This window comes from Salmo salar, chromosome 23 (genome assembly GCF_965601325.2).
Source record: "Salmo salar chromosome 23, fSalSal1, whole genome shotgun sequence".
Taxonomy (NCBI): domain Eukaryota; kingdom Metazoa; phylum Chordata; class Actinopteri; order Salmoniformes; family Salmonidae; genus Salmo; species Salmo salar.
Genome location: NC_138313.1, coordinates 43,262,719 through 43,287,118, shown reverse-complemented (window position 1 = coordinate 43,287,118; position 24,400 = coordinate 43,262,719). Strand labels below are relative to the sequence as shown.

General features: G+C 43.1%; 1 protein-coding gene across 2 annotated transcripts in view; it reads right to left on the bottom strand.

Moving 5' to 3' along the window:
- LOC106584649 (lactadherin) overlaps positions 1-16,882 on the bottom strand; it is a 46,185-nt gene extending 29,303 nt beyond the window's left edge. For both annotated transcript variants that reach the window (XM_082968150.1, XM_082968151.1), the window contains exon 1: positions 16,669-16,882. In XM_082968150.1, the coding sequence (XP_082824276.1) occupies positions 16,669-16,750 (82 nt within the window). In that variant the 5' untranslated portion in view covers positions 16,751-16,882. The remainder of the gene's footprint in view (positions 1-16,668) is intronic.
- Between the last annotated feature and the right edge of the window lie 7,518 nt (positions 16,883-24,400).

Sequence of the window (24,400 nt, the reverse complement as noted above, 5' to 3'; positions counted from 1 at the left end):
TGCAGATCCTCTCAAGCTGTCAGGTTGGATGGGGAGTGTGGCAGCACAGCTATTTTCAGGTCTCTCCAGATATGTTTGAGCGGGTTCAATGTTTGAGCGGGTTCAAGTCTAGGCTCTGGCTGGGCCACTCAAGGACATTCAGAGACTTGTCCCGAAGCCACTCCTGCGTTGGCTTGGCTGTGTGCTTAGGGTCATTGTCCTATTGGAAGGTGAATTTTCACCCTAGTTTGAGGTCCTGAGCGCTCTGGAGCAGGTTAAGGAGCTCTGTACTTTGCTCCGTTCATCTTTGCCTAGATCCTCACTAATCTCCCAGTCCCAGCCGCTGAAAAACACTCATCGCATGATGCTGCCACCACCATACTTCACCGAAGGAATGGTGCCAGGTTTCCTCCACATGTGACGCTTTGCATTCAGGTCAAAGGAATTCAATCTTGGTTTCATCAGATCAGAGAATCCTCTTTCTCATGGTCAGAGTCCTTTAGGTGCCTCCAAGTAGGCTGTCATGTGCCTTTTGCAGAGGAGTGGCCTCCATCTGGCCACTACCATAAAGGCCTGATTGGTGGAGTGCTGCAGAGATGGTTGTCCTTCTGGAAGATTGTCCTTCTGCAAGGTTCTCCCATCTCCACAGAGGAACTCCGGAGCTCTGTCAGTGTGACCATCAGGCTTTTTGTCACCTCCCTGACCAAGTCCCTTCTCCCCAGCTTGCTCAGTTTGGCCGGCCGGCCAGCTCTAGGAAGAGTCTTGGTGGTTCCAAACATCTTCCATTTAAGAATGGTGGAGGCCACTGTGTTCTTGGGGATCTTCAATGCTGCAGAAATGTTTTGGTACCCTTCCCCAGATCTATGCCTTGACACAATCCTGTCTCGGAGCGCTACAGACAATTCCTTCGACCTCATGACTTGGTTTTTGCTCTGACATGCACCGTCAACTATGGGACTTTATATAGATAGGTGTGTGCGCCTTTCTAAATCATGTCCAATCAATTTAAATTTACCACAGGTGGAGTCCAATCAAGTTGTAGATACATCAAGGATGATCAATGGAAACAGGATGCACCTGAGCTCAATTTTGAGTCTCATAGCAAAGGGTCTAAATACTTACCTTATTACCTTATTTAATTGTTTAATAAATTAGCAAATTCTAAAAAACTGTTTTTAACTTTGTCATTATGGGGTCGTGTGTGTACATTGCTGAGAATGATAAATAAAAAATATAAAACAATTTTAGAATAAGGCTGTAACTTAACAAAAATGTGGAAAAAGTTGAGGGGTCTGAAAACTTTCCGAAGGCATCATTGGGGCCATCATTCAAGACCTTTTGGTCTTCTTTGTCAGATCATTTTTTAAGAGGGAATTTACACAGGACATCCATCTTCTTTTTCACAATGTAGCCTTTCGCTATTTGGCAAGAACCTGCTAATAGAAATAAACACAAAAAGATGTGCACCTGTGCACGATCCATTTCACCAACATCCTGTTATGCGATGTAACCCAAAACCGAGTCATCAACATGTTTTTCCTAGGGGTATAATGTGTTTTCAGTGGTGTCATGGCCTTGAGAGCGGAGTCTCAGTCTCTGGGGGCAAAGCTTTGGCAGCACCAGTCTCTCAGTCTCTGAACCCACATGTCCTTATCTCAATATCTGTTTGTTTATCTTTAGGGAGGAATGAAACCGCCCTCTTTCCACTAGTGAAAATCTATAGTTACATATCAGGATATTAGTTTTGATAAAACATTTTTTTTTTTAAGAAAAAAAAAAGGCAATATTATTTTTGCGCTGATTGGCTGTACCAAAATTGTTTCCTTCATAGCTTGTTTGTCATCTTTTTAAATAGCTAGCCAATTCGTTTTCAGCAGTTTTATTTCCATGACTGATCAAAGCTTGTTTTCTCATGGCTCTCGTCCCTCTGCAGCAGACAGATGGTGAGCAATATGTTTGGAATATCAAATCACAATACACAAAAATTGGCACCTAAGTATTGTGATATTACTGTATCGTGAGGTGCCTGGCAATTCACAGCCTTACTTCCTACTACGCAGCAGACAACTCCTTCCCGAAAAACCTTGAGTGCCAAGCAAAATGTAGCCCATGTTGAAAGAATGACTGTCAGAACAATGACCTAACTCATTAGGGTACACCGTAGCAAAATGTTTTGCAATGAAAAATAAAAATGGAGTTTGAGTTCTTCCATTTCGTGCCCTACTGAACACAGTCCTGGTCTTCGGAACTGAAATGTGGATCATGTGCTACTTACTGGGTTTCTGTGAGTAAATTCAATTAGAGACATTTGTCAAGGTGGTTGCAGCTTAAAAACAGTGGTCTAACCACCACGACTCCCTAGAAATTGCCTAAATAAGCACTGGGACATAAAACAAAATAGGTACTTCACAAATTTTCTTCTCCAATTAAAAACAGCTCATTCAGTATTGCTGTTCAGCAGAAGCTACCTAACAAACATCAAGTGACCATAGGGAAGTGGTTTATTACATTCTATGTTGTCAACACATTTCAGTGATAACCTGTGGCTTTCCTTATAGCCAAAGTTTCACTTTCATTTATTGAGAAATCGTTTCGCTTCTACAAATAGTTTCTGCCATTAAAATAAATATATACATATACACGTATATATATATATACATATATATACACGTATATACATGTATATATATACACGTATATACATGTATATATATACATATATACGTGTATATACATATATATACACGTGTATGTATATATACACACATACACATATATACACACACACACACACACACACACACACACACACACACACACACACACACACACACACACACACACACACACACACACACACATATATATATATACACGTATATACACATATATATACACATATCCATCCTGATGGCATCTGTTGATAAAAAATAAAATAAGTGGTGCACTAATTTATCTCTATTCAAAAAGTATTCAACATTTATTTGTATTTAGCCTTTATTTAGGCATGAGGAGTCCAGCTACAGCAAGTAACCATCTTCCTATCCTCAGTATTGAATAGGAACGGAGAAGAAGTTTAGACAGGGTGGAGTTTATAAAGGGATTTTCTGACTCATTGGCAGTTGGTCATGGAATTGGAATTTCCGTATACTTCCTGAATTGACAAGAAATGAAATTGGCCCCAACTCACGGGGAGGCATGGGGAGTCCAGCCTCAGAAATGCATCCTCTTTCTATCCTCAGTATTAAATGGGAATGGAGAAGGAGCACAGGGTGGAGGTTAGAAAGACTTTGCTGACTCATTGGCAGCAGTGGGGGTATCGACATGTTTGATCAGCTGATCTGGTTGATTAGTCTCCCTTTCTCAACAGCTGAAATTTGAGTGAAGTGTTAAGTCTGAGGAGACTAGGCTAGAGACACTTGTATCACCCACACCAATTAATATTCCGTCTCTGTGAGAGAACATAAAAAGAGGTCAATGATTAAGAGTTAATAGCAGTTGAATAAACATGCCCTGATAAGTGTCTACAGTGGACGGTTTTAAGTGTTGACCTCTGCTCACATTAACACCAACAGGACCCCACTACTGCCACCAAATGTAACTTGTGTACTTGATATACTCTGAGTGGACAAAACATTAAGAACGTCTTTACATAACAGACTAACCATGTGAATTCAAGTGAAAGCTATGATCCCTAATTGATGTCACTTGTTAAATCCACATCAATCAGTGTAGATGAAGGGGAGGTGACTGGTTAAATAAGGATTTTTAAGCCTCAAGACTATTGAGACATGGATTGTGTATGTGTGCCATTCAGAGGGTGAAAGGCCATGAAAACATTGAAGTGCCTTTGAACGGGGTATGGTAGTAAGTTAAGCTTTGTTTCAAGAACTGCAATGCTGCTGGGTTTTTCACACAAGAGTTTCCCGTGTGTATCAAGAAATGGTCCACCACCCAAAGGACATCCAGCCAACTTGACACAACTGTGGGAGTTAACATGGGCCAGCATCCCTGTGGAACGCTAGACACCTTGTAGAGTTCATGACCTGACAAATTGAATCTGTTCTGAGGGCAAAAGGCAGGGTGCAACTCAATATTACGAAGGTGTTCCTAATGTTTGGTATACTGGTGTATGAGAAGGCATGTCCCCTCATTATAAGCCAACCAGAGAGTCATTCAGCTCAGTGTGGCAGCCAGGCCCACATGGCAGTTTGTTACAGTCATTATACAATTCTAGTGAGTAACAGCCCAAGCCTTTCAGGTATTTTTATGTCATTGTAATCCTTGGCCGGGTCGCCTAAGTCCAAACATTTTTTACAAAATGTATATATTTTTTAAACATTTGGGATGAAGTGTAAGCTTAAAACATTTAGAATCAGAAAAGATAATGGACCGATATATATTTAAGCAATAAGGCCCGAGGGGGCTTGTGGTATGTGGCCAATATAACAAAGCTAAGGTCTGTTCTTTAACACGACGCAACACGGAGTGCCTGGATACAACCCTTAGCCGTGGTATATTGGCCATATACAAAACAAAAACACAAAACAGAGGTGCCTTATTGCTATTATAAACTGGTTACCAACATAATTAGTGCAGCAAAAATAAATGGTTTTGTCATACCCATGATATACGGCCTAATATACCACGGCTGTCAGCCAATCAGCTTTCAGGGCTCGAACCACCCAGTTTAGAATTATAAATAATATAATATTTGAGAACTAACAATCACCAAAATAAAATAGACAGTCAAGGGAGAATTGAAATACACAAAAACAATGAATATAGCAATATTCATTTTGTTCTTATGTTTGAGCAAAATGACATGTCAAAATGCATAAATTCGCAGGAAACGACCTTTAAAACTGCAAAGTTCTCTCAGCTTCATGGCAGAATATGTAGGATCGCATTAAATTGGCTTAAAAATGCAAACAGTTCTCTACCAGCAAGATCGGGGCCTCAAACTCTAAAATGTTGCCGTGCCAACGAGCTGACCGCAGTCATTACCATGCACCCTGCCACCATCTAAGCCCCTTTTTGATCCAAAAAGAAAACATGCCTTTGCCATGTCCCAGATCCCTGCTTGTCCAAATACCACAGAAAGGCTTCAGCCACATGACTCACCATCTAATCAGGAGGTCCACAGACAGAGATTGGATTTGAGTTAGGACATGAGTTGACCACGTAAGTATACGCCTCCTCCAGTATAGTCGGAGGAAATACATTTCCCTGTATAGAGACCATCTGAGGTTTTGGGTTTAGGAGTTCCAGGAAATGAGGAGTCACTCCAGATTAATCTGCTGCTGAGAATCTCAGGCTGCTTGGACCAACAGGCACACACCGACAAGGGTGACTGTTGAGTAAGGGTGCACACCTAATTCCGCATCTAGAAGTAGGCCTAGGCTACCTGGCCTATGCACAAATGTAGGTCTATAAATGTGCCCATTTAGGGATGTCTGATAGTATTTCTGATTGTCTTAACGCACCACCACTAATGAGCTGTGGAGCTTCTCAAAAGTAATTTTTCTTCACCTCAAACAGCAAGTAACACAGTCTGTTAGAATCCATTGAGAATGATAATATTTCCTCAATGTATTGGACAAATATTTGTAATGCGTAATAAATACCTGATTACTTTTTCACATTTGAGTAATTTAGCAGAAGCTCTTATCCAGAGTGACTTACAGGAGCAATTAGGGTTAAGTGCTTAACTCAAGGGCACAGAGATTTTTTCACCTTGTCAGCTCAGGGATTCGAACCAGTGACCTTTTGGTAACTGGCCTAAAGCTCTTAACCGCTAAGCTACCTGCCGCTCCTACTTCTTATCGCTTGCACAAATAGCCTACAGCTGTGTCTGTCCCGAGTTCACTGGAGCAAGTAACTGTGTGCCCAGAATATTTTATACAATGTTGCAAGTTTGCTAGCAGGAGCTTCTACTGGACACAGTTGATAATTTACAGATGATTTGTAGGATATTTGTCAGGGTCTGAGACCTGTAGAGCACCAGCCGAAGTCCATTGACTTACTGCCATAGGCGCCAAATGGGAACGGGGGGGGGGGGGGAAATCCCCCTTCAGCGTCAATATTCATTAAGCACCAAAGAAGATGAAAGCACACTGAAACGAAGGGAATAATACCTGAACTTAATCTCAGAGGTATGCTAACTCACATAGGCTACAGTAGCTTCTATGAATTTCATGCTATACACGAGTATATTATTATTTTAACTAGGCAAGTCTTATTTACAGCGACTGCCTAGGAACAGTGGGTTAACTGCCTTGTTTAGGGGCAGAACAACAGATTTTTACCTTGTCAGCTCAGGGATTCAATCAACAACCTTTTGGTGTCTGAATGACTCCATTTCTCTGTGTTACACTTCAGGTGGTGTAGAACGAGCAGAAACGCATCTTGTAAAACTGTGGAAGGTTTTAAATCAAGTGAGTCTCTTTGGTGGCCACAAAATAACGCTGTGAAGTTTGAATGGAGTTTGGCTACATGTATCAGATCATGGGATGGCGTTTAAAATATTTAACACAGCAGATTGGAATGTGGGACGAGTGACAATGATTGAAGCCCGAATTAGAATGTTCCATACTGCGATGAAAGATTCATTAGCCGGTCGTTATTTAAAATGAATATGAGACCCAATCGGTTGACATTAAAAGTAAAGTCATCAGAACAAAATAAGACAGGTCCCCAAAGGCTGGACCCTACTGGCACTGCAGATGGCAAGTGCTATGGCAGGCAGCAGCCTTTTGAATGGTTCATAGGACAAACACACACTAGAAATCGAGCAATTGGCCCTGCAGTCCAGCTATATTTAGCCTCGTCTCTCTCAGCTGACTGGAGTGGTCTTGTTGTGAGAAGCTACGCCTCAGCATGACACAAAACATGGCTTTGCACTTCCCTCCCCACAAGTCCGAACACAGGGGACCAGTGACCCTGATTCCTACCATAGAACCAACCCAAACTATACTGGCTCTGATATTGTCCTTTGCAGCAACTATTGTGGATGAATAACCAGGACAGCCCAGTAAAGCTCAGCTCCTGTCAATCAGGCACTGAATCTTACTCTGAGCCTTCCCAGTCAAAGCTACCCATAACAAACCCCCTGCCTTCATTCCCAGACCCTTCAGTTCTTCCCTGGTCTTGTAAACATTTTATATATGACACTGCTAGGGCAGGATGAAGACCAAAACAGTGGCCTTTCCTTGCCTCCCTGGTGCAGCAGGGCTGCTGGTGGTTCAGTAACATTGAAAGGGTTCAGTGAGGAAAGTATACGGACAGGTACAGTGCTTTCAGAAAGAATTCACACCCCTTGACTTTACACATTTTGTTACAGGCTGACTTTATTTATTTTTTATTTTACACTGGCCTACACACAATACCACATAATGTCAAGGTGGAATAATGTTTTCAGAAATGTTTACAATTCTATTGAAAATGAAAAGCTGAAATGAGTCAATAAGTATTCAACCCCTTTGTTATGGCAAGCATAAATAAGTTCAGGAATAAAAATGATCTTAACAAGTCACATAATAAGTTTCATGGACTCACTGTGTGCAATAATAGTGTCTACCTCATCTCTGTACCCCACACATACAAGTGTCTGTAAGGTCTGTAAGTGTCTATAAGGTCTCTTGGTCAAGCAGTGAATTTCAAAACACAGATTCAACCACAAAGACCAGGGAGGTTTTCCAATGCCTCGCAAAGGGCACCTATCGGTGGATGGGTAAAGATAAACGAAACTGAATATGCCCTTGATTAATTACGCTTTGGATGGTGTATGAATACACCCAGTCACTACAGCGATGCAGGCGTCCTTCCTAATTCAGTTGCCAGAGAGGAAGGAAACCGCTCAGGGATTTCACCATGAAGCCAATGACGACTTTAAACCAGTTACAGAGTTTTAAATGGCTGTGATAGGAGAAAACTGAGGATGGATCAACAACAGTGTAATTACACCACAATACTAACCTAAATGCCAGAGTCAAAAGAAGGAAACCTGTACAGAATGCAAATATTCCAAAACATGTATCCTGTTTGCCATAAGCCACTAAAGTAATACTGCAAAAAATGTGGCAAAGCAATTCACTTTTTGTCCTGAATACAAAGTGTTAGTATGTATTGGGGCATTTGCCCCAATACATACTGAGTACCACTCTCCATGTTTTCAAGCATAGTGGTGGATGCATCATGTTATGGGTTTGCTTGTAATCGTTAAGGACTGGAGTTTCTGGATAAAAAAAAACAGAAAAAAAAACAGAGCTAAGCACTGGCAAAATCCAGGAGCAAAAGCTGAGTCAGTAAGCTTGCAACCAGACAAGATGAATTCACCTTATAACCTAAAACACAAGGCCAAATATACACTGGAGTTGATTACTAAGAATACATTGAATGTTCCAGATTGGCTGAGTTAGTTTTGACTTAAATCTACAGCAAGACCTGAAAATGGTTGTCTAGCAATGATCAACAACCACAGCTTGAAGAACTTAGGAAACAATAAATGGGAAAATGTTGCACAATCCAGGTGTGGAAAGCTCTTAAAGACTTACCCAGAAACACTCACTGCTGTACTTATGTAAAATTATATTTCTGTATTTCATTTTTCAAAAAATGTGCAAAAATGTAATTGATTTGAATTCAGGCTGTGACACAATAGAAATGTGGAATAGGACAAGAGGTACGGAACTCCAATTTGAGCAGCAGCAGCTGAAAAATGAGCTCCTACAAATATTGAAATTTACATGGTTTTTAGAGTGAAGTACATCGGAAAAAAGCAAAAGAAAACTGCAAGACTGAATAGGAGAAAAAACAAGCAACAAACAAAGAAGATAGGCTTTTGAAAAATAACTATTTTTCATAAAATTGTAGTTATCTTAGCTAGCTGAATTGTTTACCAGTTGCTAAGCAGTTGCTAGGGACTCTTTTGGAAGAAGCTAGCTAGCTAACGAAGAACAACAAAGAATATCTAGTTAACAGAAGAAAAGAAAGAGAAAATCAGGACAGAAGAAAAAGGATATCAAAGTGAAACAGTTCTCTAAAGACACAAGAGACAATAATACAAGAAACAACACTTCTGTAGCTTGTCAACTATGTGTCTGTCTATCCCTGTTCTCTCCCCTCTGCACAGGCCATACAAACACTTCACACCGCGTGGCCACTGCCACTCTAACCTGGTGGTCCCAGCGCGCACGACCCACGTGGAGTTCCAGGTCTCCGGCAGCCTCTGGAACTGCCGGTCTGCAGCCAACAAGGCTGAGTTCATCTCAGCCTATGCTACCCTCCAGTCCCTAGACTTCCTGGCGCTGACGGAAACATGGATTACCACAGATAACACTGCTACTCCTACTGCTCTCTCTTCGTCTGCCCACGTGTTCTCGCATACCCCTAGAGCATCGAGCCAGCGGGGTGGTGGCACTGGAATCCTCATCTCTCCCAAGTGGACATTCTCTCTTTCTCCCCTGACCCATCTGTCTATCTCCTCATTTGAATTCCATGCTGTCACAGTTACCAGCCCTTTCAAGCTTAACATCCTTATCATTTATCGCCCTCCAGGTTCCCTTGGAGAGTTCATCAATGAGCTTGACGCCTTGATAAGTTCCTTTCCTGAGGATGGCTCACCTCTCACAGTTCTGGGTGACTTTAACCTCCCCACGTCTACCTTTGACTCATTCCTCTCTGCCTCCTTCTTTCCACTCCTCTCCTCTTTTGACCTCACCCTCTCACCTTCCCCCCCTACTCACAAGGCAGGCAATACGCTTGACCTCATCTTTACTAGATGCTGTTCTTCCACTAATCTCATTGCAACTCCCCTCCAAATCTCCGACCACTACCTTGTATCCTTTTCCCTCTTGCTCTCATCCAACACTTCTCACTCTGCCCCTACTCGGATGGTATTGCGCCGTTCCAACCTTCGCTCTCTCTCTCCCGCTACTCTCTCCTCTTCCATCCTATCATCTCTTTCCTCTGCTCAAACCGTCTCCAACCTATCTCCTGATTCTGCCTCCTCAACCCTCCTCTCCTCCCTTTCTGCATCCTTTGATTTTCTCTGTCCCCTATCCTCCAGGCCGGCTCGGTCCTCCCCTCCTGCTCCGTGGCTCGACGACTCACTACGAGCTCACAGAACAGGGCTCCGGGCAGCCGAACGGAAATGGAGGAAAACTCGCCTCCCTGCGGACCTGGCATCCTTTCACTCCCTCCTCTCTACATTCTCCTCTTCTGTCTCTGCTGCTAAAGCCACTTTCTACCACTCTAAATTCCAAGCATCTGCCTCTAACCCTAGGAAGCTCTTTGCTACCTTCTCCTCCCTTCTGAATCCTCCTCCCCCTCCCCCCCCCTCCTCCCTCTCTGCGGATGACTTCGTCAACCATTTTGAAAAGAAGGTTGACGATATCCGATCCTCGTTTGCTAAGTCAAACGACACCGCTGGTCCTGCTCACACTGCCCTACCCTGTGCTTTGACCTCTTTCTCCCCTCTCTCTCCAGATGAAATCTCGCGTCTTGTGACGGCCGGCCGCCCAACAACCTGCCCACTTGACCCTATCCCCTCCTCTCTTCTCCAGACCATTTCCGGAGACCTTCTCCCCTTCCTCACCTCGCTCATCAACTCATCCTTGACCGCTGGCTACGTCCCTTCCGTCTTCAAGAGAGCGAGAGTTGCACCCCTTCTGAAAAAACCTACACTCGATCCCTCCGATGTCAACAACTACAGACCAGTATCCCTTCTTTCTTTTCTCTCTAAAACTCTTGAACGTGCCGTCCTTGGCCAGCTCTCCTGCTATCTCTCTCAGAATGACCTTCTTGATCCTAATCAGTCAGGTTTCAAGACTGGGCATTCAACTGAGACTGCTCTTCTCTATGTCACGGAGGCTCTCCGCACTGCTAAAGCTAACTCTCTCTCCTCTGCTCTCATCCTTGTAGACCTATCTGCTGCCTTTGATACTGTGAACCATCAGATCCTCCTCTCCACCCTCTCCAAGTTGGGCATCTCCGGCGTGGCCCACGCTTGGATTGCGTCCTACCTGACAGGTCGCTCCTACCAGGTGGCGTGGCGAGAATCTGTCTCCGCACCATGCGCTCTCACCACTGGTGTCCCCCAGGGCTCTGTTCTAGGCCTCTCCTATTCTCGCTATACACCAAGTCACTTGGCTCTGTCATATCCTCACATGGTCTCTCCTATCATTGCTATGCAGACGACACACAATTAATCTTCTCCTTTCCCCCTTCTGATAACCAGGCGGCGAATCGCATCTCTGCATGTCTGTCAGACATATCAGTGTGGATGACGGATCACCACCTCAAGCTGAACCTCGGCAAGACGGAGCTGCTCTTCCTCCCGGGGAAGGACTGCCCGTTCCATGATCTCGCCATCACGGTTGACAACTCCCTTGTGTCCTCCTCCCAGAGTGCTAAGAACCTTGGCGTGATCCTGGACAACACCCTGTCGTTCTCCACTAACATCAAGGCGGTGACCCGATCCTGTAGGTTCATGCTCTACAACATTCGCAGAGTACGACCCTGCCTCACACAGGAAGCGGCGCAGGTCCTAATCCAGGCACTTGTCATCTCCCGTCTGGATTACTGCAACTCGCTGTTGGCTGGGCTCCCTGCCTGTGCCATTAAACCCCTACAACTCATCCAGAACGCCGCAGCCCGTCTGGTGTTCAACCTTCTCAAGTTCTCTCACGTCACCCCGCTCCTCCGCTCTCTCCACTGGCTTCCAGTTGAAGCTCGCATCCGCTACAAGACCATGGTGATTGCCTACGGAGCTGTGAAGGGAACGGCACCTCCATACCTTCAGGCTCTGATCAGGCCCTACACCCAAACAAGGGCACTGCGTTCATCCACCTCTGGCCTGCTGGCCCCCCTACCTCTGAGGAAGCACAGTTCCCGCTCAGCCCAGTCAAAACTGTTCGCTGCTCTGACACCCCAATGGTGGAACAAGCTCCCTCATGACGCCAGGACAGCGGAGTCAATCACCACCTTCCGGAGACACCTGAAACCCCACCTCTTTAAGGAATACCTAGGATAGGATAAAGTAATCCTTCTAACCCCCCCCCCCCCCCCCTTAAAAGATTTAGATGCACTATTGTAAAGTGGTTGTTCCACTGGATATCATAAGGTGAATGCACCAATTTGTAAGTCGCTCTGGATAAGAGCATCTGCTAAATGACTTAAATGTAAATGTATGATGAATACTTTCTGCATGGCTTGGAGTGGTCATTAATGGCAGGAAGTTCCCAGACCTGAACTCTGAATTCTACCTCCGCCGGCAACATCCAGAGAAGTGACTCAATGTTGGGTTGCTGCAGCCGCCACACCCATTTACCGTGACTAGTCTAATGCCCTTGAGAAGAAAATTTAGTTTGACTGTATTTTAGGGCAGGGATTTTCTCCTTTAAAGCTGCAATCCGTAGCGGTGAAACTGCCACGGCCGTTTGTGATATTACAAAGACATTACTTAACACAACTAACAGTTCCCCCCCCCCCCATTATTGACCACCATGGACCATCATTGCATGCACAATAATACAGCAGAGTACTACGAACCTAGTTGGTTAGCTTTAGCTACCTGCAGATTGATACTACAGCATTTCATGCATAGTGACTAGCTATGTCAATCCATTTGTATTGTAGCTATGGGTTGGGATTATGGTTCATTGTTTAGCTAGCTAGCTGTCTAAACAAAAGACTCCACTTCACAAGAGAATGATTACATAATTCATCAAGTTAGCCAGGTGTGTCTGGGGATGATTATGACCATCTATTGTATTTCATGAACATGTGTACATGTCTAGACAATAGTGACCCATCCACTTAGCTAGATGTGGCTGGGGGGGTGGTTACAGCATTTATTTCACATGACATCAATTTAGACAAGTGTCTGGGTAAGCATCATCTAATATATATATATATATATATATATATATATATATATATATATATATATACATACATACACACACACAATATTTTTATCTGTACACTTTCAAAGTCAGATTAGGATATAGGCCAAGGACTAAATAAAGTGCATTTTTACCTGGAATTCTTCCTTATTGTAGGCTACTAGTTTCAGCACTTTTAGTCTTGAAATCTTTGGTTGTTTACTACACTACCTTACTCACGCTGTTTAGCACATGGCCTCACATGTGAATCCTTAGAGATGGGTGGGGCTAAGGCTTAAGAGGGTGTGAATAATGCTGAATAGGTGTAGACAAAGAGCTCTCCAGTAGGTGTACCAAAACATTCAAGGGACATTTTCTCAAAAGTGGGTTTACAAGTTTATCAACTTTCAAAGCAGAATTACTTCCCATTGTTCTTCAACTGCTACCATTTTGTAGCTCTGAGTCTATACTTTTATCCGATGTAAAAAAAAAATACAAAAATAACACTTAAAATGTTGCTACATAAGAACGAATTGAGGTGGTGGGTCACATATGGTCATTTCCATGTAAAAGGACCCATGAGCACCAACATGTAAAGTACATAGAAGCATGTCAAATTGGTGTTAAATGAAAGCTAGGTGTCTATATTTTTCAGAAATTAGAAGCATGTCAAATTGGTGTTAAATGAAAGCTAGGTGTCTATATTTTTGAGAAATTAAAGCACACACACACACACACACACACACACACACACACACACACACACTTTATACATTTCCCATGTTAAATATTAGGAATAAGGAAAGGTTTTTATTTCTGGTCAAACAGATGGGAAATGGGTCTTAGAAAACATCTAGCAGAAAGAAAGTCTTAAAAGGTATTCAAAATACAGCAAAACACAAAGTAAAGACCCCTGTCAACTAATATCAACACATACTTTATTTTGGAGGAATTGTTCTGCAAGTTAAGAAACATTGCCTTGAAATTCTGTTACCAAAAAAAAAACATCTAAGATATTTTCTAATTTCTCTCTCTCATGAGGAGGAATCTGATAATAAAAGTTCACAGAAGTAACATGTAAAAGGTAGACTTATCAATTGGTTAGTGCTTTTACTGATATCAATTTTCTTTATGAATTATTAAGTGATTAAAACTGTAAATTCTGTTAGGAAATTGGTAATGTAATTTCTGCAATTGAATTGGCTACAAGGGGAAAATCATAGTAGTCACAAACCACAGTTGAGTTCACAAGTTTGGACAGCACAGTACACGAGTTGAAGACACTATAATGTACTCTAGTGTACTTTGTTGTCCAAACTTGTGAAACAGACGTACATCTATGATTGGTTCAGATTTGATCCGGTCTGGAACAATTTGGTCTTACTTGAGGGCAGAGGTCATTAAAAGAATAGTCAGTGTTAGGCTTGGGAGGTATCCAGATTTTAATATTGTCATACCGACCTTCTCTCATCCTGGGATTTACAGTATTACCAACATAGCACACAAGGGAGCGCTAACATGCAAGACAAGTCCATTTGGCCTCTTACCAGAATGCTAACAAAATTAGCACAAAGTAACAATGAAATCACAGATGCTGTTAGCTAAATGCTAACGAGCGAAAACTATCAAACTAATCGCAAAGACAGGCAAATCCAGCTCATAAAGTTATACAAGCGTAGCTAGTAGCTACCAAATGTCATTTTCGATGAGTGTGGACATTTACGAGCGAAAGTGAACGAGAGAAATTGTGCAAAGTTCAGTAGCTGTGTTTTTCCTAAAGAAACAGCAGCACACGGAGCAGATGGGAGAACAACAGACGAGGGGGAACAAAATGCTAGCAGGACGCACAGGGAAAAAATGGCAACTGTACAGAACTCAACCAGAGCTCTTTGACTTCTGGCATTAAAGCCATTATAAGATATCTGATGGCAAACATTTAGTAGTGAATTGTATACGTGTGTAACTTCCTCACCTCCCATGGGCCACACACACACAAAAGAGAATAGCTGATATATATATATATATATATATCTATATATACACATATACACAACGCTATGGACTCACCAGCTCCCACTTTCTCCCGTTGTGCTATTTACAAACAAACACGTGACTGGCTCAACTGTTCTGGAGGACTACAGTAAGCATTATAAATGTAAAATCATGTGTCAGGTGAAATGAAGAAGTCAATCTGCTTTATCTCCTAACGTATTGCACAAGTTGACTGCAGGTATTAACTTAAAAAGTAGCTACAAATATTCATATTAATTGAAAAACTTAAAAGAATTAGTTGATGGCATTTAAAAATAAACATTTGGTAAAAGCCAAGGGATACGGTAAACCACCCAAGCCTAGTCAGTGTGTAGAGTAATACCCAAATACGCAAAAGAGGATATCTGCTACAACCTATTTAGGAAACATCACCATGAAGAGAATGACATTCATATCCATTATTATGCATTCCTGTGTAGTACAGATCAGGGACCCATGATGAAATTCAGTTATCGGGTGTAAATCCACCTCACTTACTGTAGTTCAATAACCAAAAGAGATTTTTCAAAGTCAGGGTGTCATGTCGTCGCTGACACCCCATTCTTTCTGCAGACATCTTGAATCTTAATTAAAAGCAGATATTTAACAGAGTTTTTGGGAAACGTGGACAAATTAAAGAAAACTGGGAGATTTTACCAAAATTCCATCTGCAGTTCTTCCAGTAAATGTGTTTTTGTAAAATGTTCAGTGTAAATTGTTAAAATGTGTCCTTGTGCCTAGAGTTGTATGGTGAGCTAAACTTTGAAATCGGAGTCTCGGGGCAATGCCATTACTGTGGAATTGCCCACATGCTTAGGCATATCAAACTGAAAAGTAGGCTACTGCTGGTCACAAAATGTCCACTTTTCTGACGACAGTTGAGGATGAAGGCAACAGTCTTGTATGTTCTTTCTATTTGTCCACATTTCCTGGGCGCAAACAAAGCAGTGCCAACGACATGCGGATGAGAGTTGGACAAACATAATGGACACCACTGTGAGGAGCACTTTGAACAGAATGTCCTTAGGTGTGAGTTTTTTCATTAGGAGGTTTTTATACTTAACTACTTATGCCTTAAGATTTTTGGAATAGTTATTCAGAATAGGTTTCCTGGTTTGTGAGGCACTGTAACCATGAACGGTTTATGTGATCTTTAAACCTACATAGAATAGTAGTTGGTTGATAGTAGTTTAAGCACAATTGTTACCGCGGGAGTGATACAAATTAGATTAGCCACGTCAGACTTAACCAACCACCACTGTAGATAAGTGTGTTAAACCGTCCACTGCATATTGTTAGAGCAAATAAAGCAAAATATATATTTTTCTACAGAGTCAAAGCAAAACGTACTCGATTCCATGCGGCAATGTGTTCCAATGACTCACTCATAACTCTCAAATTCCCAACACAGGAATGCGCGGTTGTTACTTTGGGGAATAAACTAAATCGGTATTGCCACTTATGCCAGGCTTGGAATGTCTACCTCTTATGCCAGGCTTTGAATGTCTACCTCTTATGCCAGGCTTGGAATGTCTACCTCTTATGCCAGGCTTGGAATGTCTACCTCTTATGCCAGGCTTGGAATGTCTACCTCTTATGCCAGGCTTGGAATGTCTACCTCTTACCCACACACTGTCGAATATATATAAATTGCACCACTTTCCGAAGAAAAACAGTCATGACACCACCGACTGATATCTACCGTCAACCCGACACACGGCGTGCTAAACGCATTATAAAGGTTTACTATAAACAAACAAAAAGTACTTACCATTCACTGTGTAAATGGCACCAACCAGAAAACAAAGAGCAAATAGTTGTACGGAGAAGGCGAATGTAGTTTGGGTCTTCATTGTGGCCTCTTTCACTCTTTCTTTTAACTCTTGCGGACGTTTGGACGACTCCTCAGCTCTGACAAAAACACAGCTGCTCGGTGTAGTGTTGCTTGTGTTGAGATTGGGCAAGTTCGTTTTGCATTGCCCGGTGCTCGGGGTAGGTGGCTAATTTATTTAAGGGCTCTGGACCGCTCACCCGGGGCACCGGGCCATGGAAACCAAATCGCCCAATAAAAGCTAGCAGGCGTCAGAGTGAGCACGTGCATCTATGCTTCCATCCAATTACATTATGTTTTATAATTGTAAGCTCTCCCCTGGGGTGTGATTTAAAAAAACGGTTGAATGTAAATATAGCGCTGTGAAAAGGCTAGAAACAGTCAGAGTGAGAATGGTAAATTGATTGTAATGTATTGTTGATGCATAATTACGTATCCTATCAAACAGTTTAGTTTGGAAGATCTCCTGAGTGAGCGCTCCTAAGTCACTGCATGTCGGTTCTAGAGGTTTCACTACAGACCCTTGTTCGATCCCGGGCTGTATTACAACTGGCCGTGATCTCCCATATGGCGGTGCACAATTGGCCCAGCGTTGTCCGGGTTAGAGGAGGGTTTGGCCGGATAGGCCGTCATTGTAAAATAATACTTTGTTCTTAACTGACTAAATAAATAAATAAACTGACCGGTTAAATAAAAACATCTTCCACAATCTGTGTCTATAGTAAGGGGGGGTTGCTGGAGATTTGGTGGAATGATATTTCACCTCACATGTTAGAATAGAAAGAATAGGAGATAATATAATAGCATGGAATGGATGGAACAGAACAGAATAAGATACTTAGATACTTTACTGTCCACCTGGTTAGAACGGGAAAAACGTACGGAAAAGTGATCATATTTTCATTATTACATTTTTTGTTTAAACTAGTGTTTATGCAAAGCTTTTTGAATGTGTTTTGTACCTGATAAGCCAGGTATGTGGCTTAACATTGCCACCGGATGAACTGGATAACTAACTACTGTACTCTCTCTCTCTCTCGTTAAGACGCACTATAAGACTGAGTGTGGGTGTTGTACAGGCTGAGATCTATCCGTGGTGCCAGAGGTGATTTGTGTTGATAGAGTGAGTAAGTAAGTAAGTACATGGAAATCACTATGATCTCTCTTTAAAAAAATGTTTTAGGGCAACTTAAAGGCTGTGTTCTGCTCTGTTCTAATATTATGACACTTTGAGATACATGAGACCAGCTTTAGGGGCATTCCAAGTGACTACCTACTGAAGCTGGTTGAGAGAATACCAAGAGTGTGGAAAACTGTCATCAAGGCCAAGGGTGGCTACTTTGAAGAATGTCAAATATAAAATACACTGCTCAAAAAAATAAAGGGAACACTTAAACAACACAATGTAACTCCAAGTCGATCACACTTCTGTGAAATCAAACTGTCCACTTAGAAAGCAACACTGATTGACAATACATTTCACATGCTGTTATGCAAATGGCATAGACAACAGGTGGAAATTATAGGCAATTAGCAAGACACCCCCAATAAAGGAGTGCTTCTGCAGGTGGGGACCACAGACCACTTCTCAGTTCCTATGCTTCCTGGCTGATGTTTTGGTCACTTTTGAATGCTGGCGGTGCTTTCACTCTAGTGGTAGCATGAGACGGAGTCTACAACCCACACAAGTGGCTCTGGTAGTGCAGCTCATCCAGGATGGCACATCAATGCGAGCTGTGGCAAGAAGGTTTGCTGTGTCTGTCAGCGTAGTGTCCAGAGCATGGAGGCGCTACCAGGAGACAGGCCAATACATCAGGAGACGTGGAGGAGGCTGTAGGAGGGCAACAACCCAGAAGCAGGACCGCTACCTCCGCCTTTGTGCAAGGAGGAGCAGGAGAAGCACTGCCAGAGCCCTGCAAAATGACCTCCAGCAGGCCACAAATGTGCATGTGTCTGCTCAAACGGTCAGAAACAGACTCCATGAGGGTGGTATGAGGGCCCGACGTCCACAGGTGGGGGTTGTGCTTACAGCCCAACACCGTGCAGGGTGTTTGGCATTTGCCAGAGAACAACCAGATTGGCAAATTCGCCACTGGCGCTCTGTGCTCTTCACAGATGAAAGCAGGTTCACACTGAGCACGTGACAGACGTGACAGAGTCTGGAGACGCCGTGGAGAACGTTCTGCTGCCTGCTACATCCTCCAGCATGACCGGTTTGGCGGTGGGTCAGTCATGGTGTGGGGTGGCATTTCTTTGGGGGGCCGCACAGCCCTCCATGTGCTCGCCAGAGGTAGCCTGACTGCCATTAGGTACCGAGATGAGATCCTCAGACCCCTTGTGAGACCATATGCTGGTGCGGTTGGCCCTGGGTTCCTCCTAATGCAAGACAATGCTAGACCTCATGTGGCTGGAGTGTGTCAGCAGTTCCTGCAAGAGGAAGGCATTGATGCTATGGACTGGCCCGCCCGTTCCCCAGACCTGAATCCAATTGAGCACATCTGGGACATCATGTCTCACTCCATCCACCAATGCCACGTTGCACCACAGACTGTCCAGGAGTTGGCGGATGCTTTAGTCCAGGTCTGGGAGGAGATCCCTCAGGAGACCATCCGCCACCTCATCAGGAGCATGCCCAGGCATTTTAGGGATGTCATACAGGCACGTGGAGGCCACACACACTACTGAGCCTCATCTTGACTTGTTTTAATGACATTACATCAAAGTTGGATCAGCCTGTAGTGTGGTTTTCCACTTTAATTTTGAGTGTGACTCCAAATCCAGACCTCCATGGGTTGATAAATTGGATTTCCATTGATTCTTTTTGTGTGATTTTGTTGTCAGCACATTCAACTATGTAAAGAAAAAAGTATTTAATAAGATTATTTCTTTCATTCAGATCTAGGTTGTGTTGTTTAAGTGTTCCCTTTATTTTTTTGAGCAGTATATATTTAATTTGGTTAACACTTTTTTGGTTACTACATGATTCCATATGTGTTATTTCATAGTTCTGATGTCTTCACTATTATTCTACAATGTAGAAAATAGTAAAAATAAAGAAAAACCCTTGAATGAGTAGGTGTGTCCAAACTTCTGACTGGTACTGTACATGAGAGTCCATACAAGCTTTAGGACTCTCAGATAAACTCATTCTAAAAACAATGTTGGTGAGGCTAGGTGGTTATAAGCAATAAGCAATAACCCACTTTAGCCATTAATTAAATAGTCCTTTTGATTGGCGGACACATACATTATATTCACTGTCACCACATTTACCGACGTCACATCGAAGGACGTCACCATTTACTGTAACTGGTGGTGTTAGGATCTACAAATGGATCTCTGGAATGTGACCACTGTGGAAGGGATACAGTGCATTTTCCAGTAGGGAGCTCTCCAGAAGGGATCTTCCAGTAGGGAGCTCTCCAGAAGGGATCTTCCAGTAGGGCGCTCTCCAGAAGGGATCTTCCAGTAGGGAGCTCACCAGAAAGGATCTTCCAGTAGGGAGCTCTCCAGAAGGGATCTTCCAGTAGGGAGCTCTCCAGAAGGGATCTTCCAGTAGGGAGCTCTCCAGAAGGGATCTTCCAGTAGGGAGCTCTCCAGAAGGGATCTTCCAGTAGGGAGCTCTCCAGAAGGGATCTTCCAGTAGGGAGCTCTCCAGAAGGGATCTTCCAGTAGGGAGCTCTCCAGAAGGGATCTTCCAGTAGGGCGCTCTCCAGAAGGGATCTTCCAGTAGGGAGCTCTCCAGAAGGGATCTTCCAGTCGGGAGCTCTCCAGTAAAGCTCTTTGATGACCTCAAAGCTCCATATGCTCCTCATTAGCGTACAATACGCAGCAGGTGAGGGAGAGGGTCAGTATGTTTACTGCATGAGTCATCTATAATTACTACTGTTTCTAACTGAGAAGTGAAGAGTTTTTCAAATGATAAACCCTTATTATATCTGTCACCATAGCCTACTGTGTTTATCATTATACTGAAGTTCCCTTCTGTCATTGTATTCAACTCTATTCTATTTATTTTTACTTTATTTTAATATATACTGCTCAAAAAAATAAAGGGAACACTTAAACAACACATCCTAGATCTGAATGAAAGAAATAATCTTATTAAATACTTTTTTCTTTACATAGTTGAATGTGCTGACAACAAAATCACACAAAAGTAATCAATGGAAATCCAATTTATCAACCCATGGAGGTCTGGATGTGGAGTCACACTCAAAATTAAAGTGGAAAACCACACTACAGGCTGATCCAAATTTGATGTAATGTCCTTAAAACAAGTCAAAATGAGGCTCAGTAGTGTGTGTGGCCTCCACGTGCCTGTATGACCTCCCTACAACGCCTGGGCATGCTCCTGATGAGGTGGCGGATGGTCTCCTGAGGGATCTCCTCCAAGACCTGGACTAAAGCATCCGCCAACTCCTGGACAGTCTGTGGTGCAACGTGGCGTTGGTGGATGGAGCGAGACATGATGTCCCAGATGTGCTCAATTGGATTCAGATCTGGGGAACGGGCGGGCCAGTCCATAGCATCAATGCCTTCCTCTTGCAGGAACTGCTGACACACTCCAGCCACATGAGGTCTAGCATTGTCTTACATTAGGAGGAACCCAGGGCCAACCGCACCAGCATATGGTCTCACAAGGGGTCTGAGGATCTCATCTCGGTACCTAATGGCAGTCAGGCTACCTCTGGCGAGCACATGGAGGGCTGTGCGGCCCCCAAAGAAATGCCACCCCACACCATGACTGACCCACCGCCAAACCGGTCATGCTGGAGGATGTTGCAGGCAGCAGAACGTTCTCCACGGCGTCTCCAGACTCTGTCACGTCTGTCACATGTGCTCAGTGTGAACCTGCTTTCATCTGTGAAGAGCACAGGGCGCCAGTGGCAAATTTGCCAATCTTGGTGTTCTCTGGCAAATGCCAAACGTCCTGCACGGTGTTGGGCTGTAAGCACAACCCCCACCTGTGGACGTCGGGCCCTCATACCACCCTCATGGAGTCTGTTTCTGACCGTTTGAGCAGACACATGCACATTTGTGGCCTGCTGGAGGTCATTTTGCAGGGCTCTGGCAGTGCTTCTCCTGCTCCTCCTTGCACAAAGGCGGAGGTAGCGGTCCTGCTGCTGGGTTGTTGCCCTCCTACGGCCTCCTCCACGTCTCCTGATGTACTGGCCTGTCTCCTGGTAGCGCCTCCATGCTCTGGACACTACGCTGACAGACACAGCAAACCTTCTTGCCACAGCTCGCATTGATGTGCCATCCTGGATGAGCTGCACTACCTGAGCCACTTGTGTGGGTTGTAGACTCCGTCTCATGCTACCACTAGAGTGAAAGCACCGCCAGCATTCAAAAGTGACCAAAACATCAGCCAGGAAGCATAGGAACTGAGAAGTGGTCTGTGGTCCCCACCTGCAGAAGCACTCCTTTATTGGGGGTGTCTTGCTAATTGCCTATAATTTCCACCTGTTGTCTATTCCATTTGCACAACAGCATGTGACATTTATTGTCAATCAGTGTTGCTTCCTAAGTGGACAGTTTGATTTCACAGAAGTGTGATTGACTTGGAGTTACATTGTGTTGTCTAAGTGTTCCCTTTATTTTTTTGAGCAGTGTATTATCTTTAATAATTTTCCCCCTAACCCTCCCTTAATTGGAGTAAACTAAAGGACAACAATACTTAGACTTCTACTTCCAGTTTATACATACTACATACATTTTACAGACACAGTATATTTTACATTAGTTATCTTTTACATTATTCTATTTTAATCTTGGGGCGGTGTGTAAGAAATGCCCTGGCAGATTTTGGGTTAATTGGGCTTAATTGGTTCACTAAACGAATATCTATGATAATTCCTGATTCCTTGGTCCAGTCTAATCTTGGTGGGTTTAAATGAGTGAGAAGTAAAGCTTTATTGTAATGTCTGAGATAATAATCTTGTGTCTGGATGTAAATGGCAATAGTTTGTGTAAATAGTATTGTATCATAGTATTTCCTATCTGTGTAAAACTTTTAAAATATTTTTTCCAAACCCCTGATGTGCAGAGAAAATAATTAGAATTTGTTTAGCAATATTTTCACAAACTTGTATTTATTATACAAATATTTATCAATTAAGATACGTCTTTTCTCAATAATAATAATAATGACTATATGCCATGGCAGAGCCAGGGTGAAATGTCCCTTTAAGGTTCAAATATTTATCATGGTTACAGTATTTCTGACTTTTTATTTGCTGCAGCAGATGTTGGATGCCCTTGTTCTCATAAGCGATGGATGAATTCTCACATTGAGTGAATATCCTACTTTAGTAAATGTTGCCTCCCAGTGGTCAAATTGTATTGATTAGAAAGTAATCTCATTCCTAGAAGCTTCAGCCCAAATGCACTATTCAATCAAAGGCGCATTGTAAACAAACAAACTGCACTTTACTTTTAAAGGTATTTTGCTCTTGAGCAGACATCCGCAGCGTTTAACGTGAATGTGATCTCCGCACGTGTCAGGGAATTGCATTTTAAAAGGCGTACTGTTGACCAGTGCAGTGCGTTTTACGACAATGCGCCTTTGATTGAATTCCGGTCTCTGTCTTCTTTTTATATTGTCACTACAGACCCTGGTTCGATTCCAGGCTGTATCACAACCGGCCGTGATTGGGAGTCCCATAGGGCGGCGCACAATTGGCCCAGCGTCGTCCGGGTTAGGGTTTGGCCGGGGTAGGCCGTCATTGTAAATAAGAATTTGTTCTTAACTGGCACGCCTAGTTAAATAAAGGTTAAATAAATAAAAATAAAAATATTTTGCTTGTCTGTATTCTATTCGATGGTAGAAAATGGACCACATGTACCTATGTGTTTATTGGGTTGGTGAGGGAAGAGTTGCGGGCCTGAGAGCCTTGATGAGAGAACTAAGGTCACAACATTACTAGCCCCGCCCTCTCATCGTTCCCTATGTAATTCTTCCTTTGTTTGACTTTTCCTTTGTTTTGTTTACAACCCTTATAGATGTACAATGATGTCGTTAGAGTGTAGAATCCCAACTTGGCATGATGTACAAAGTCATCACGTGTGTTTTTTTTTAGGGTTAAATTAGGGTGAGCACAACACAATACAGTTATGGGTGGGTGAGGGGGCCTTTATTGTGTATTCCTTGCTAACCTGTGTTTGTGTGCAAATATCCTGCAAACCAAGGTGAACAGAAATGGTCATCCTTCATCGTTCTTTCCATACAGTTTATTGTCCACATTGTGGTGACATGCTCATGCCTCTGCATTGATCCACAGAGGATAAAACTGCTGATATTCATCTCTAAGCACGGTCAAAAACAAACAAATAGAGACAGGCACTTGTTTGATTCATGGCCTTGTATCGCCCTGAGGAGAAAAGGGAGGTGGATAGAGAACTGGGTCCTGTCAGGTTTAACTAGTGCTAGCTGTATGTGTCAAAGATCAGCCTGGTCTCATAGATTAGATGTAAATGTAAATCCGAGACACTCAGATTTGTATGATATGTTAAGTTTGATATGGTTACATAAGACAGAAGGTTATCGTAGGGTGATTGGTCAGAGTGGATGGGTGGCGTATGACGTGAACGTCTAGCAACCCAAAGGTTGTGTGTTCCAATCTCATCACGGACAACTTTAGCATTTTAGCTAATTAGCATGTTTGCAGCT